The sequence below is a fragment of the Musa acuminata genome, chromosome BXJ1-8 (genome assembly GCF_036884655.1).
Source record: "Musa acuminata AAA Group cultivar baxijiao chromosome BXJ1-8, Cavendish_Baxijiao_AAA, whole genome shotgun sequence".
Taxonomy (NCBI): Eukaryota; Viridiplantae; Streptophyta; class Magnoliopsida; order Zingiberales; family Musaceae; genus Musa; species Musa acuminata.
Window position 1 is genome coordinate 44462295 of NC_088334.1, and position 16879 is coordinate 44479173.

The 16879-nt window shown below is 42.4% G+C and overlaps 1 protein-coding gene across 1 annotated transcript; it reads left to right on the forward strand.

Moving 5' to 3' along the window:
- The first annotated feature begins 789 nt into the window (after positions 1 to 789).
- On the forward strand, positions 790 to 6960 carry LOC135588091 (dihydropyrimidine dehydrogenase (NADP(+)), chloroplastic-like). Its single transcript, XM_065080038.1, has 7 exons — positions 790 to 1099; positions 2685 to 2948; positions 3034 to 3204; positions 4515 to 4627; positions 4731 to 4917; positions 5774 to 5883; positions 6624 to 6960. Exons 1-7 carry the CDS (start codon positions 827 to 829, stop codon positions 6778 to 6780), a joined length of 1275 nt encoding a protein of 424 aa, XP_064936110.1. The 5' UTR covers positions 790 to 826; the 3' UTR covers positions 6781 to 6960.
- The last annotated feature ends 9919 nt before the right edge of the window (positions 6961 to 16879 follow it).

The following is a 16879-nucleotide window of genomic DNA, read 5'->3' on the forward strand; positions in this document are numbered from 1 at the left end:
TCATGGTTTTTGAGAATATACTCAGACCAATTGGAGGTAATTATGGTGTTAAAGTCCCTGTTCTTCTTTCTAGGCTTGCCTTCGTGGGCTTCCATGGGCTATGAATCTTCTCTCTCTCTCTCTCTCTATATATATATATATATATATATATATATATATATATATATATATATATATATATATATATATATATATATATATATATATATATATATATATAATACGAAGTTCCATAGAACATGCAACGTCAAGTAGTGTCATACTGACACCTGGCACGGACGGCGACACTTCTCTTAATTATATTCATATTTTATATTAATTAGATAGTAATGATTTATTTTGTCTACAGGTGTGCAGACCATTTGCTTCCATTATCTCTTTATATCTCTACGATATGTATGATTATAATATGATTTTTTATATTATAATGAGTTACGAAAACTGGACGAAGAATAATGGTGAACAGAATCTGTGCACTTCAAGAATTGCAAAGAAATAAATGAATGAATATAAAGATATGGATTCCGTCTCCGACACACAAAGTTGTGAAAGCGAATTTGTCTTTGATTGAATGAGTAAAGAATTGAATGCTGAATCACGAGTTAGGATCGGCTCCAACTATTCTCCGTGGTCTATTAAGAATTTGATTTTTTCGCCGATCAATTATGAACGGTTGGTGTAGCTATTTGACGGTTTCGATGTTGAAGTTGAAGGTTTTCATTTAAAAGAATATTTGGAGAGGATCGTTCTCGTTTGCAATACAAAAGTCCGAGCTCTTCGTCTCGCTTCGTCTTTGCAATCGGATTCCTGTTCTTGCAGATCCAAAATGGCGACTTTGTCTTTAAGGGGGCCGGCGGGGAGCAACTTGTCGCTGGGGCCGAGGAGGGCGGCTGCTCGGCCAGATCTCCGGCTCCGCCGAGTTCGGATCACCGCGGCGGGAGGGGGTGATGGCGCCGCGGGCGAGCCGGACCTTCGAGTTCGAGTAAATGGCCTGGAGATGCCCAATCCCTTCGTGATCGGGTCCGGGCCGCCCGGGACCAACTACACCGTCATGAAGAGGGCCTTCGATGAGGGGTGGGGCGCCGTCATAGCCAAAACGGTGCGATCCGGTTCTTTTGCTTTTTTACACTGCGTCGCAAAGCCGAGTTCTTGACCTTTTTCTTCCTTAAAAAGATTTCCTTTTTATATGGTTCCTTTTGTTTTTGGGTTATATTTGGCATCGAATTTGATCCTGATATTAGATTTCTAAATCTGAATCTTAATTATATTCTCTGTTTCAGGATACAGATTCTTTTTTATATATAAATAGATTAGAGAAAAGTAATATTCTTGTACTAATCTTTGATGATCGTTATGATTCCTTGGAAGTTGAATGATCCATCCAACTAATTGGGATTATCTTGATCAATCAATTTCTAGTTCGAGCATCTTTGTTTTTTATTAGTACACTTCTTAGATCTTCAAAGAAGGCGGCATTTGAGCGTACTGTCCGTTTGCTGTCGTCAATGAAATAAAATCGAAGAGAAACGGGAAAGGAAGCTAAATAGCATGATGATGTAAGCTATTCTGTGCTGGTTGACTTTATTATGCATTTTGGACACATCCTAGTTCTGCCTGTAGAAAATGGTGGTATCACAAAAGGATTCTGTATATGTGTAAGTTTGCATGGATCTGATCTTGGAGTGCATGGCTGACACATTTGTGCAGCTGGAACCTGACATAGAGCAAACGTAAATGAAGTAGTAGATCAGGAATTGAAGATGGAGATATACTGGTTTATTTTGTTGGACAAATACCACGACTTTGATAACAAAAATATTTTTTTAGTTTTGTATTATATATCAAGATTACAAGATAAGAAGGGACGTTTTACCTCAAATTCTAGGTTTGATACTATACGTATGCCTGCAATGTCTTTCCATCTAATACGTATAGAAGCATGGCATTGTGGGTGATGACATCATCTTTCAAAAAGAAAAAAAAGTGATTGCATCTACTTCTGAAAAGAGGAAAGACAGAAGGGAACACAAAAGCAACTTCCATTTTCTCCAATGTGTCTTTAGCTTGGTTATCCTCTCTTTTCTTTTGTTTACTTCTCTCTCTCTCTCTCTCTCTCTCTCTCCTTTATTTCGCTATATATTCCAGTTATGTCAAGCCAATATGGCTTACCAGCAAGTTGCAATCCTTTATGACAAAAACACAATTCAAAAGCTCATCATCTGGTATAGATATTTTGTCATGGAATTTTATGGTAACTGTTCAGCACTGAGATGTTTATCATCTGGTAAGCACCGTACAGTGACTGGGTGGAATACTCCATTCTGGACCAAACAAGGCATAAGCAGTGGTCTGCATTGGGGTTGACTTCGAACTGATAACAGTCCAAACTGGCTAGTTTAGGTTGTTTTTAAAACCTTGACACCAATAACCAGTGCCACTTCTAGAACCTTAAACTTTCTAACTATGATGAAAAATTTCTAATTAATTTTGAATTTCTTCAACTCCATTATCGTAATAAGAAATATTCAGTTAATTTTACAGTTTCTTTGAGCCATTTACTCACATTGTTGATTTTTTTTCCTTGTTAATATTAGTATTATTCTTCAATTTGGAAACGAAATGTTGGAATTTTCTTAGTGATTTCCATTTTTTTTTATAGTAAATTGATGTGTTTTCCGTGCCAGGTATCCTTGGATGCTGCGAAAGTAGTGAATGTGACTCCTCGTTATGCTCGGCTTCGGGCAGGATCAAATGGGTCAGCAAAGGGACCAATTATTGGATGGGAGAATATTGAACTTATCAGCGATCGGCCTCTTGAAACTATGTTAAATGAGTTCAAGCAACTAAAAGAAGAGTATCCTGATAGAGTCCTTATTGCTTCAATTATGGAGGAATATAATAAAGATGCTTGGCAAGAACTTATTGAGCGAGTGGAAGCAACTGGAGTGGTAATTTTCTTCTTTTCCCTTTTCTGTCTAATGTTTGAATATCTAGAATGAACCAATTTAACTTGTTAATCCTTCTATCAATCAGGATGCCCTTGAAATCAATTTTTCTTGTCCTCATGGGATGCCAGAGCGGAAGATGGGTGCTGCAGTGGGGCAAGACTGTACACTTCTGGAGGAGGTATGTGGATGGATAAATGAAAAAGCAACTGTACCTGTCTGGGCAAAGATGACTCCAAACATAACAGATATTAGTCAGGTCAGCAAGTGCACCGAATTTCAATTGTAATCTGCTCTTGCATTTAGTGTATCGATGTTTAGTTTACTATCTTTTCCTTAATGAAGAGAAATTGCAGATAGCATTCATCAAATATAATTTGATGATGGCAACTGTTTATTCATTATTTCTTACAGCTGTTGACAAATGGCTATTCGATTATAACAATATTAATGATGCTTCTTAATAGGATATTTGGTGTAAATTAATCTAATATTTTATTTCATGCAGGGTTTTGCATTTGTTTAAAGGTATATTTTATTTATTGAATGTCAACTTTTTGGTTAGTTTATGATTGGAAAATAGTTCACAACAAGGACCATGCTGTTGTTAGTACTTTGTTAGTATCTGCATGCTGTATTTCATAAAGCTATTTGAAGTTTTTTCTGAAACCATGTCATCACTTGACAGAACTTTGAAGTAGGATATATTGTGAGAGTATGGATGTCTAAATAGCAACTGATTTTGTTAAATCACCCAATGTCTCTCAGTCCTGGCTATCCTAGATATTCATGAATATAATTGTGTCATCTGATGTTCATCCAAATTGTCAAATCAAACTAACAACATATTTGATTCATCCAATGCCTCTCGCTTATGGATTTGCATATGACTTACAGTGCCATCTCATACTTATCCATCTAATCAAATTAAACTATTAACTATAGACCATAGTTTAGATATTAATGTTCCAGTGTCATCTAACGTGAAGTTAAAGAGAAAATCAAAGACAAAAATGTGTTTAATTCCTCCAATTGTTGCAGCAGCCTATGATCTTGGGTACATGTTCCCAGTTTAAATGAAATAGTGAGTTCAAATGTCAGAAGGCTAAGCAATCTTTATTTCTTTCGTGTAACAGGTTCAAAAAAAAAAAGAATTTTCTGATCCTAGATTTTTTCTTCCTTTTTCCATTGCTTTTATGGTATGCACAAAGTTCACCTTTTCCAAAAGTGCTTCCATTGGGCTTTGTGTTATCTATTACTAACCTTTTCCGAGATATAAGATTAAAAAAAAATCTTTGATGTGTCAGCTTGGTTCTTGCTGCTGTAACATAAGGAAAATTAAACAAGGTCTTCAGTGTGTCAGCTTTGTTCTAGCTAGTCCATGAGCTATAACTGTGAAAGGTATATTTGTTGTGCTATTATGATCTCTGGAAGTGTGCTTTCGTCTGAAAGTTGCTTTTGTGAATTCCTGTTTAAATGGTTCAGATGTTTCTCCAAATTGACAAAAGTTACTATATATTTACTTTTTTGGCCTAGTAATCTCAACAACTTGTATGTTACCTTCTGCAGCCAGCTAGGGTGGCTTTGAAATCAGGATGCGAAGGTGTTTCTGCAATTAACACAATAATGAGCGTGATGGGGATTGATCTCAATACATTACGTCCTGAACCCTGTGTCGAGGGGTTAGTTAATAGCTACTCAACTGGACAAATCAGAGCCTCACTTGATGTTATTAATAGCTTCATATTTTCTTTTTCTTTGTCTCTTTCCTTTTGCTCTGTACAGTTACTCCACTCCTGGTGGCTACTCTGCAAGGGCTGTCCATCCTATTGCACTTGGAAAAGTTATGCAGATTGCAAAAATGATGACAACAGAGTTTGGTAATACAGATTGTTCACTTTCTGGGATCGGAGGAGTTGAGACCGGTGGTGATGCTGCTGAATTTATTCTTCTTGGAGCAAATACTGTTCAGGTTAGCATTTAAAGAAATATTTTGTTGTGTATGCCGTTAACTTCATTTGCCCACAAGTTAATTTGAATAGCTCGATAAGGTTCTATTTAGACTTAAGATCTCGCATGATGTTTTCTCTTTTTGTAGTTGGATATATACCCCTGTATATCTTCATTTTATTGCTGCTAAGCAGCATCCTTGAAATGAGTCCCTTGAGGACACTTTTCTTTGGTCTATGCAAATATTGGTCCTAATATGTGAGAAGCTATGTGCTTCCTGTAGCTTTAAATTCTAATTAACAAGAAACATCTTTTCTTTTAGAGATAGAAATACAAGGCTGTATATACTAAATGATTCTTGACCTTTATCTACTTTGACTTCCCTATTTTTTTGTAGGTTATTTCAATGCCTTCCTCTTTATGTTCAATAAACACTGGATGCTTCAATATTGGATCATTCATGGAAAGAAGATTAAAATAATATTTATCAAAGTTGTGGAACTTTAGACGATGCAGGAACCCAGTTTTACAATTTAGTTATGTAGGCTTTATATTGAAAACGATACACTTCAATTTTAAATGATCTTGTATGATTTTCACATATGCACTTAATCTATTTAATATTGGGACATCGTTCACCATTGACAGCCTTAGAATAGGTTGTGTGAAACTTATTTAGGAAGCTGTGGAAAAAATTAAAGCATGTATGGATGACAATACCATTTGAATTTGCTAGTATGGAAGCATGTATGTTCAATCAGTACAGGACTAACTCATCCTTCGATGGAAGCTGTCATTTCAGCTTCCTATTTTAGTGTTCTGCTTTACATTACCTGCATGCTGATGGCTTGCTAACCGTTGTGTTCTTATCATCATAGGTATGCACAGGTGTAATGATGCATGGCTATGGTCTTGTCAACAAGCTTTGTGCTGAGCTGAAGGATTTTATGAGGAAACACAACTTCTCATCCATAGAAGATTTCAGGGGGTATGATCTGTTTTCTTTTATTAGAAGTGACATGATATTAGGAGGAATAAAAGATATTTAAGATTCATAAATTTTTAATGAATGCATACAAGTACAAAGTTTCTTGATTTGTTTTAGTGGAGTCTTCAAACAAGACTAACCATATCAAAAAAGTACAAAGTTCTTGAAACTTCATCTATAATTATAACATTTAATGTGACATTGATTTATATCAGATTTAATCGGATTATTGTATCATTTCAATGTTATGATTCTTTTATAAGGTAACACATTTATATGTGACAAAATTGCATATGCCCCTCTCAGAATCTAGTCTTTGCAAAGCTTGACCCTTGAGAAGGACAAATAGTCTATAATCTACATTATTTAGCGATAGAAGATATCCAAATTTTTGCTCTGGCAACTATTCAGTTGCACACTTGTTCAGGGATAGAAGATACCGATGTGCACTCATATATTGTATAGGGATATTGATATGCACATTGTATATGTTTTTGCTCTGGAAACTATTACAGTTTCACATTTGTTCAGGGATAGAAGATATCCATGTGCACTCCACTCATATATCGTATAGGGATATCGATATGCACATCGTATATACATGTTTACCTGATGTAAAGATGAGATCAAAATCGAATCATTATACTGTATACTTTTCGTGACTTTGAACCAACCTTCATGAATCCTTACCACATTTCTGTACTATGAAGTTCTTACTTGCAGTTCTCACTTTATTTCAGCGTCTCCCTTCAGTACTTCACCACCCACACCGATTTGGTGAAGCGGCAGCAGCAGGCGATTAGGCAGAGGAAAGCCGTGAGGAAGGGTTTGCAATCGGATAAAGAGTGGACAGGGGATGGATTTGTGAAGGAGAGCGAAAGCATGGTGTCCAATTAAAAAGCCATGGAAAGTGAAATAAATGTTGGTGAGAAACCAAGGAATTCTCCTTCACGCTCATGGGAAATAACATGTTCTTTTTATCGTATCAAGCCTGTACTCTTTCCCTTTTCATGTTCTATCGTGTTGAAGATGAACAAATTACACATGTCAAATGAGATGGTGGCATGATTATTCGTATGTGTTGTTTCATTTTACATCAATGTAGAAACACATCAAAAAGTGGCAAAATTATGTTGTCTCATTATTAGGTAATTAGCATCAATTGTATAAAAGAGCTTATTGTTACTGTAAAGTTTCTTGTTTGCGATCTATATATCGATCTTGTTATGCTCATGAAAAAAATGGCAGACGGTGGGGAAAGAAATCACAGACGACAAAATGAACATCCTTTTTCATAAGTAGATGAGATTTCCTAAGTTTGAGGAAATCTCTCTACTCTGTTGACGGAAATCCTCTAATCTGTTGAGCAAAATTCTCCCTTCTAACCTGTATAAAAGGAAGGAAGATATGTTAATAACAATCAACTACTTCTACAACTTATTTATTTATTTATTTTCTAACATGGTATCAGAGCAGTTCCTCCTTGGCGACAACAGTATCACCGTGTGTTAGCCAAGCGGCCAAGCGGCTGCTTCAAGCGGAGTCACTGAAGAAGCACAAGACAGGGATTCAGAGCCTGGCTCTGCTCATCCACTTCTTCTCTTTCTTCATCGCCGATCTTGCTTTTCTTCGCCGGCCTTGCTCCCTCTCCTATTTGCTGCCTACAGCAGACACTCTCCGTCGTCGTCACGCAAGGAGGAAAACATTCTCTCACTGCCTCCTCAATAGCGGTGAACGGCGAACAGCGGTGTCTTCCTCACTTCCCGGCCAGCAGCAGTCGCAACTGCTGCATCTTCCTCTACCGCAGCAGCCTTCGCTGCCGCTTCCCTCTACACAACGGCGCCTCCTTAACGGCGGTGTCCTCCTCCTCAATAGCTACGAACTGTAACGGACAAACTTCTAAACAAGATGTTGGATGTAATGCTTATGTCTGTCCGTTGTCTTTTGGCATGTTCATGCCTTGTACAACAGGTAGAGGGGCGGCCGAAGGCTAAATAGTCCCATGTTAGTTGGGTTGGTGGCCTCTTTAGGCTTGTAAATAAAGGTTGTGTCATGTGGACACGTGCGAGAGCTTTTCGGTCTGTAATGGACCATTTTACCCTTTGTTGTGCCACTGTTCAGAGCTTGTAAAGTCTGTTTGTAATTTGCATAGTCTATGAAGTGTTTTTCGGACATGTTTGCTTGTGGATCCCGATTGAGGCGTTCTCTTTAACCCGTTCTCTCTTTTGTTGGTCCTAAGGGACAATGGGGGGGCTTCGGGGAGGCTGACCTTTGCGGACGGACGCGCGAGGGTGCCGCATGCCTTAGGCAAAACCAGCTAAGGTCGTGACATTATGGCATCAGAGCGGGACAAGCACTCATAGAAACACTTGACATGCAAACGTGGGGGACCTAGTGGTGCTGCGTTGAGGGCAATCAGCACACGCGCGACCGTTTGAGGGAAAACGGGCATGGAGATGTAGGGAAAAGAGTCGCTCAGAGGAGCGAGCATCTGAGATTGGCATTCAGAGGAATGGCCAACCCTTCGCGCAAGAGGCACCACGAGAACAGGCAAGCTTGGAAGAATTTGGAGCGCACAAAGGTTGGGATGGCTGAGTTTGAGCTACGGCTCAACGTTGACAACTATACTTGATGGTGCTCTAGGCAAGCGAGGTGCTTGGCAAGAATGAGACCATCCAAGGTGGAATGAGTTGCTCAACGACCAAAAGAGTTATGCAAAGCTCACAGAGGTGAGGGGAATTGCTAACTCGAAGAATTTGGTACTCATGCATGGGCTTGTATGCGGACGATGGAATGTTTGTGGCCATCCCAAGGCGATCGAGACTCGGCGCCATGGAGCATTGAAACTTTCTCTTCGGCATGTGAAGGATACGTCCGTAGGAGGTTGAAGTGTGCAATGAGTTCAACATGTTGCTAGGCCTTGAGGGGTGCAGCGGGGGCTGTATGGACGTGGAGTCGCAATCTAGCAAGTGCATTTGCAGGAGGCAGAATAATGCACAGTTTGTTCAGCAGATCGGAGTAGTCCAAGGGGATAGTGGTCTCCGAAACGAAGAGAGATGTTGCTCCAACGGGGTAGTTATCCAGGAGGGATAAGTCCCGGCTCTCGAGAGGGAGAATCATGTGAGACGGACCTCACATGTTGAGGAGGAGTACCTCAACAAACAACAACTCCACGAAGCTCGATGGACTGAGCAAGCGGCGAGGAGTCGTCGCATGATCTCGCTTGAGAGAATGCATTGGAGGATGCATTGCGAGATCAAGTGGGGGAGCAACTTGAAGCAACTTAAATAAGGCACACTTGGAGTTGATGTGGAGATCGAACTCAAGGGAGGGTTGACCCGTGGAATGGTGGGCGCGAGGGCCACCATCGACTCAATGCAAAAACGAGGAGCGGAGCAACTTGGGTGTAACTTGGCGAAGTACCCAAGCCGCATGAAGGGAGCCAGCATAGAAGTTGGAATATGGAGCAGAGGCACAGTGCTTTCCTTAGACAGAGGTCAAGGACATGAACTCTTGCAGAGGCAAGAGTAGGATCATGTTGTTCCATGGGTCCTTCTTTCTGACGGAGCGGACTCATCTTGCATGGTGCCAAAGATGAAGGGAGCTTCGCGGCACATGCACCTTAACTCGGAGAAGCATTTGATGGAGGAACTAAGGCGACTCAATTTGCGGAGGCGAAGTTAGGTTCAGAAGGGCCTTAGCACGGGGCAAGAGGACGCAGAGGCGGGTACTCTGGAAGAATATGCCACAGTGTTGTCATTTGAGTTGCTATGATGGAAGCAGTGCGCAGCGGAGATTGTGCTGGTAGGGGCAGAGGCCCAGGATCCAGACAATGGTGCACAGATTACAGTGAAGTCGATGGACTTCGAGAGCTACTAGGCGACGGACTGTCCTAGAGCGGTGCTTCATCTATGTGTGACCTAGGAGTGGGTGGATGAAGGTCGATTGCCAGAGGAGCGAACAAAATCGAAGGTGGAAGGGACCCTGCGATGTATTGGCAGAGGCCACACATGGAGGGTTCACAATTCGAGTTTATTCCACAAGGATCAGAATGCAATGGAGATGTCACCAGGAGGCAACATGGTGTAGCGGATCGTGGTGGAACAGTTCGTGGCAATGCGATACACACAATCAGTCCCGTGAGGGATGAGATCATATGGAGGTATGATCGGGAGCTACTGGGAGCTCCACTTCGGTGAACAACACGACGGCAAGAAGGGCTATGGATTCAAGGAGTGAAGGCCATGGTACCGCAGAGGCAGGTCTTCCGGGCGTGCATCGAATTTTGCATCAGATGAAAGCCTTGGTCATCAGCATATGGGGGCTGTGTTCCACCAAGGGAAAAGTTCGAATGCAAGTACCAGTGAGTTCCATGGGAGGGACTTGATCATACAGAGGTATGATCGAAGCAGCTGGAGAGTTGGACTGCTCCAGAGGTTATATTTGCTTAAGGGAGCCCGACAAGTCAGAGGACAAGGTCAAGTAAGCGAACGTTGCTACCAAGGAAGCTAAGGAGAACAGAATCGGTGCAAACTCTACAACGTGATGGCAGAGGCCATGCATGGGAGTTGCAGTCTGTCTTTCCATCGACCAAATGGACTGCTTGGAGAACATAGTGGTGTTGAAGCAGGGGGTCGAAAGGGGCGAGGAAGCGACGACGAGTCCAGAGAGACTTAGCTACCCAAAATCAAGCATCAGTCAGAATGGAGGTGGACTCAGAGGAGTGCCACAGAGACATTTCTACTGATCATGCAGAAAAGGGATACAGATGCGAGGCGATGGATAGTAGGGTCATGGGCATGGCAGCGCCATGGTACCGCAGAGGCGGGACTTCCGTACAAGTCATTGATCCCTTGCTCTCACGGAGGGAGAGCGCTTGGTCGTAAAAGGGGCCGAGGAGGTGGAGCATGCAGAGGCAATCTCCAAGTACCGAGACAAAGCTGAAGGGCAGAGGCCAAGAAACTTCGTAAGACCGGTGTCAACAAGTTTCTCATCAAGATAGCCGTAAGTGAAGGACTTCGGGTCATGCAAGAGTGCACGACCAAGGAACGAAGCAGGCAGTACGCGGTGCTGTACCTTTGCTACTCAGTGGAGTAGGCGGCAGGGTTGATGGAGAAGACGGTACAATCCCAGAGGCGACCTCATCTATCAGAGAATTACTCCAAGTTGGGGTGAAAACTTCCTGCATTCCAGAAGTTCAATGGCATTGAGAAGGTGAATCACAGTAACTAACTCAACGCAAGGAGTGCAAACACTTCAAGTGCTTCAGAAGTGTGAGCAAAGAGCAGGCGAAGGCCAGTAACCAGCTCGATGCATGAAGTACAACCTCGAGGAGGCGGGCGAAGTCAAGTAACTTTTGCCTTCTCAACTCTTAAGAGAATGGGCGAAACCGAGTACCCCAATTCTCTTATCTATCCAGCAGAGGAGCTCTGCACAAGTTCAAAGACCCTTCGAAGATAATGGAAGACAATAGTTATCAAATCCTCACCAACGGTGATCAGTGCTACTGAGAGTAGATTGTCCGCTTCATTTCCCAACGAAATGCCAATCGAAAGCGGAAGTGATGCGAACCTACTTGGATGTGACAACTAACTGAAAGAAGAGTCAATGAGCAGATTTTGTGGAGGAAGGACCCAAAACTTCAGAAGTTTGCGAGGCGATGCTCGTTAAAGCTCCAACAAGCATCCACCCAGTTCAAGCAGCATGTGGAAATTTTGAGAGACTGGCGCAGTAAAGATGGTCTTTTCCTTCATTTGGTGGATCCGCAGGAATCAACAAGGATCAATACAACTCAGCCAACCCCACACCAGAGTCAGAGTCATTGGCGAGTTGAAGCAGCATGGCGGATCAAAGGTTCGACTACTCAGAAACAGCAGCGAAGAGCAGCTGGGAGCCAGGAGGCGCATTGCAGCTGGAGCGGAAGATTGAAGACTCAGCAAAGGCGAAGAGTTGCAGTGTTCACAAAGGCTTCGACGAGGACGTCGAAGGGATAAGTGGGGGAGAATGTAACGGACAAACTTCTAAACAAGATGTTGGATGTAATGCTTATGTCTGTCCGTTGTCTTTTGGCATGTTCATGCCTTGTACAGCAGGTAGAGGGGCGGCCGAAGGCTAAATAGTCCCATGTTAGTTGGGTTGGTGGCCTCTTTAGGCTTGTAAATAAAGGTTGTGTCATGTGGACACGTGCGAGAGCTTTTCGGTCTGTAATGGACCATTTTACCCTTTGTTGTGCCACTGTTCAGAGCTTGTAAAGTCTGTTTGTAATTTGCATAGTCTATGAAGTGTTTTTCGGACATGTTTGCTTGTGGATCCCGATTGAGGCGTTCTCTTTAACTCGTTCTCTCTTTTGTTGGTCCTAAGGGACAATGGGGGGGCTTCGGGGAGGCTGACCTTTGCGGACGGACGCGCGAGGGTGCCGCACGCCTTAGGCAAAACCAGCTAAGGTCGTGACAGAACGGCGAACGATGGTGTCTTCCTCGCTCAGTCTTCCTTGCTTAACGACGGCTGGTGCGTCTTCCTCCTTCGCTGTCGCGGCCGCTTCCCAGCCAGCAGCAACCGCAACTGCTGCATCTTCCTTCCTCTACCACAGCAGCTTTCGCTGCCGCTTTTCTCTATACATCTAATTGCTGCAGATTTCTCTCACTGCAGTTTCCTTGAGTAACACTGCAGATTTTCGCCCGGCGAACCGCTGTTTTGAGTACCGTTGCAGTTTTCGCAGCTATCTTCCGGCGAACTACAGCCTCTCCAATTCGCTGCAACAAGCAGCAATCCACAGCAGCGAACCATAGTCTACATCTAATTGCTGTAGATTTCTCTCACTACAGTTTCCTTTAGTAACACTGCAGATTTTCGCGGCCATTTCCCGGTGAACCGCAGTCTTGAGTACCGCTGCAGTTTTCGCAGCCATCTTCCGGTGAACTGCAGCCTCTACAATCCGCTGCAGCAAGCAGCAATCAACAGCAGCGAACCACAATCTTGAGAATCGCTGCAGTTTTCGCGACCATCTTTCGGCAAACTGCAGTCTCTACAATCTGTTGCAGCAAGCAGCAATCCACAGAAGCTGCCGATAACTTTGGGCACTGTTGTAGATTGCCCAATCTACTGCAGCAATCTATAGCAGCAGCCCCCTCCCTCATTCTCCAATTCTTCTAAAAAAAAAAAAAAACGAAGAAAAAAAAAACAATGTCTTCGTGCACTTCTTCTAATGTTTCAGTTCCTGTAGGGACTCCCACTTCTTGTTCTTCTACAGGGCTTATCTCCATCAATGCTGTCACGCTGATACCCTTTAAGTTATCAAAGGGTGGCAACTATGCGTCCTAGCGAGCTCAATTTTCTAATTTTCTAAACCTTTTGAAATTATATATACTGATGTTTGGGGTCCTACTCCAATCTTATCTTTTGATAAGTTCCGATTTTATGTTATTTTTGTAGATCACTTCTCTAAGTACACATGGATATATCCTCTTTCCTATAAATCTGACGTTTCTCGCATTTTTTCCACTTTCCAGAAGTTGGTCGAAAACTATTTTCAGTCTACCATTAAGACAGTCTACTCTGATGGTGGTGAATATCAAGCCCTGGCATCCCATCTCTCAGCTTGTGGCATTCAACACCTCAAGTCTCCCCCACATACTCCTCAACTAGTTGGTTCTGCCGAACGCAAACATCGGCATATAGTAGAAACTGGACTCACACTTCTACATCAGGCTTCCATGCCTTCAACTTTTTGGACAGCAGCCTTTCAAACTGTTGTCTACGTAATTAATCGAATGCCTACACCAGTTCTACAATACCGGTCCCCCTTTGACATACTATTTCACAAACCCCCTAACCTTCGTAAACTCCGAGTGTTCGGTTGTTTATGTTATCCTTGGTTACGTCCCTATGCCTCTCATAAGTTAACATCCCGATCTACTCCTTGTGTCTTTATTGGTTACTCACTTGAACATAATGCTTTCTGCTGCTATAATCTCCACACTCATAAAATCTTCATATCACGTCACGTTGTCTTTGTTGAGTCTAACTTTCCTTTCCAAACCCTTCCATATCCTGCCATACAGACCACTTCACTATCTTACTGGGGTATACCTTCGGTCCAATCGGACGAGCCTCCCATGACTTCGTCTACTTCCTCCCCTCCTGATCCGCACTATATCACTCTAGTTCAACACTTGCCCGTTCCTACTCCACTCCACTCTTTCCCAATTGATGGGGCAATATGTTCCGAGACACAACCATCCTCTTTATCTCCTTCTTGCCCAAGTGCCCCTGACGTGTCTCCACTTGACCCGACTTATGCCACAGATCCTCACCCAACATCACCTCCCAATCCTGTCGTCTCTAATCATCCTATGACCACTCGCTCTAAGCATGGTATTTTTAAACCTCGTCAGGTACTTAACCTTCAAGCTATCATGAATTCCTCATCCCCCAACGTTGAACCCACCACCTTTACTCAAGCCCAAAAATCTCCACATTGGCATACTGCCATGAGTGAGGAATATAATGCCATCCTCCATAATTCAACGTGGGATCTCATTCCTTTCCATCCTTCACAAAACATCATCGGGTGTAAGTGGGTCTTTAGAATTAAGCGGAACCCAGATGGCTCTGTTGCCCGATATAAGGCACGCTTAGTCGCCAAAGGGTTTCATCAACGACCTGGGGTTGATTTCACTAAGACGTTTAGTCCTGTTGTTAAACCCACTACAATCCGGCTCATCTTGAGTCTGGCTACCACTAAAGGCTGGCAATTACGACAATTGGATGTTAATAATGCATTTCTACAGGGATCTCTATCCGAAGATGTTTTTATGCAACAACCCCTCGGTTTTACTCATCCTCAGTATCCACAGCATGTTTGCAAACTTCGGAAAGCCATTTATGGACTTCGTCAGGCTCCGAGAGCTTGGTACACTGAACTTAGCTCATTTTTTATTTCTGTCGGCTTTCTTAACTCCAAATCTGACACTTCGTTGTTTCTGCGACATTATCATGGAAACACAATGTATATTCTGGTATATGTGGATGATATTATTGTCACAGGCAACAATCCCATCAGCATCCAAGTGTTCATCAAACAGCTGGCAGCTCGATTCTCGCTTAAGGATCTCGGACCCTTGAGCTACTTTCTGGGCGTCAAAGCTACCTTCACATCTTCCGGTCTCCTTTTATCACAACGCAAGTACATTCAAGATTTGTTATTAAAGACAAACATGCAGGATGCAAATGCAGTTACAACCCCCATCTCTACTAGTGGTTCTCTCAAATTATCGGATGGAAGTCCTGCTACAGAACCCACTCAATACCGCCAAGTTGTTGGCTCTTTACAATACTTAGCTCTCACGCGTCCAGACATCTCATTTGCTGTCAACAAATTATCACAGTTTATGCATCAACCATCTACTCTACACTGGTCTGCGGTCAAGAGACTTCTACGATATCTTAAAGGGACCTTAAATCATGGACTCTTTTTTCGTAAACACTCTCCACTTTGTCTTCATGCCTTTGCCGATGCTGATTGGGCAGGTAACCTTGATGATAGAACATCCACATCAGGGTATATTATCTTCCTTGGTGCTCATCCAATCAGCTGGAGTTCTAAGAAGCAAAAGACAGTCGCTCGGTCTACAATTGAAGCTGAATACTGTGCCATTGCCGCTACCACTGTAGAACTCAATTGGATCACGAATCTACTCCAGGAACTCAACATCGATTCCACCCCTATAATATATTGTGATAACATTGGAGCTACCTATCTGTGCGCTAATCCGGTATTCCACTCCCGCATGAAACATATTGCTATCGATTTCCACTTTGTACGCGATCAAGTTATCCGCCGTCAACTTCGTGTTTCTTATGTTCATACGGCTGATCAATTGGCCGACTCATTTACGAAGCCTCTAGCTCGTAAACTTTTTGCATTACATCAGTCCAAGATTGGCCTCCTTGATCGGAGCACCATCTTGCAGGGGCATGATAAGTAGATGAGATTTCCTAACTGTTTGAGGAAATCTCTCTGCTCTGTTGAGGAAAATCCTCTAATCTGTTGAGGAAAATTTTCCCTTCTAACCTGTATAAAAGGAAGGAGGATATGTTAATAACAATTAACTACTTCTACAACTTGTTTATCTATTTATTTTCTAACACTTTTTACCCTATTATACGAAGAAAGGCGACATTAAAAGCTCTTGTTTCAATCTCAGACCACATGATTGCTCCAGCGAGATCGAAACAACCATTCGCATGAGCATGTCCTGTCCTGTAGAAGGATCGAAGTCCTTCGAACGTTCACATGGGAAGGCAAGTGTTACTTCCAAACTTGCAATCCAAAGCGACAGGTGATAGATAGTGACGTGCGAAAGTGATTGTTGTGCGCCGGTGAGGAGCTGAATCCATCGTATGTTAATTAATGTTCACAGTTTACACATGAAAAGTTCTTCCTGACCTCTTTCGGCTGTTGTGCGGCCAATCTGCACATCCTGTCGTTGACACCGAAGCGTCTGTGAGTTGTACGCTCTCCGTGTGGATTCTCACCCGAATCCACACTTCCTCGAGAATGGAAGACTTGATGGCTTTGACCACCATTTAAGTCAGACGTTGGCAAGATTGGGAAGTTGTCATGCATCATGTGGAACATTCTGACACATCACATCATCACATCACAGGATTGGGAAGTCATGTCATTTGATTCATTTCAAAGTGAGTTTCGAGAAAGCTCACTATAATTTCAATGCTATATATATATATATACACACACCATTTTGGAAGGTCATTACGTCTTATAACATCACCATTTTGGAAGGTCATTACGTTTTAAAATTCCATTAGTTCAAGAAGGGATTTGCCGATCATGGTTCTAAACATCATCACATATTTTGCACTGGAACTCTGGGATTTGTACTTTCTGAATCTTTGATCCTAAATTTCCACTAGTTCAAGAAATTTACTAGATATTTCGATATCTAGCGACAGAGATGCACATCCTGGAAGATAA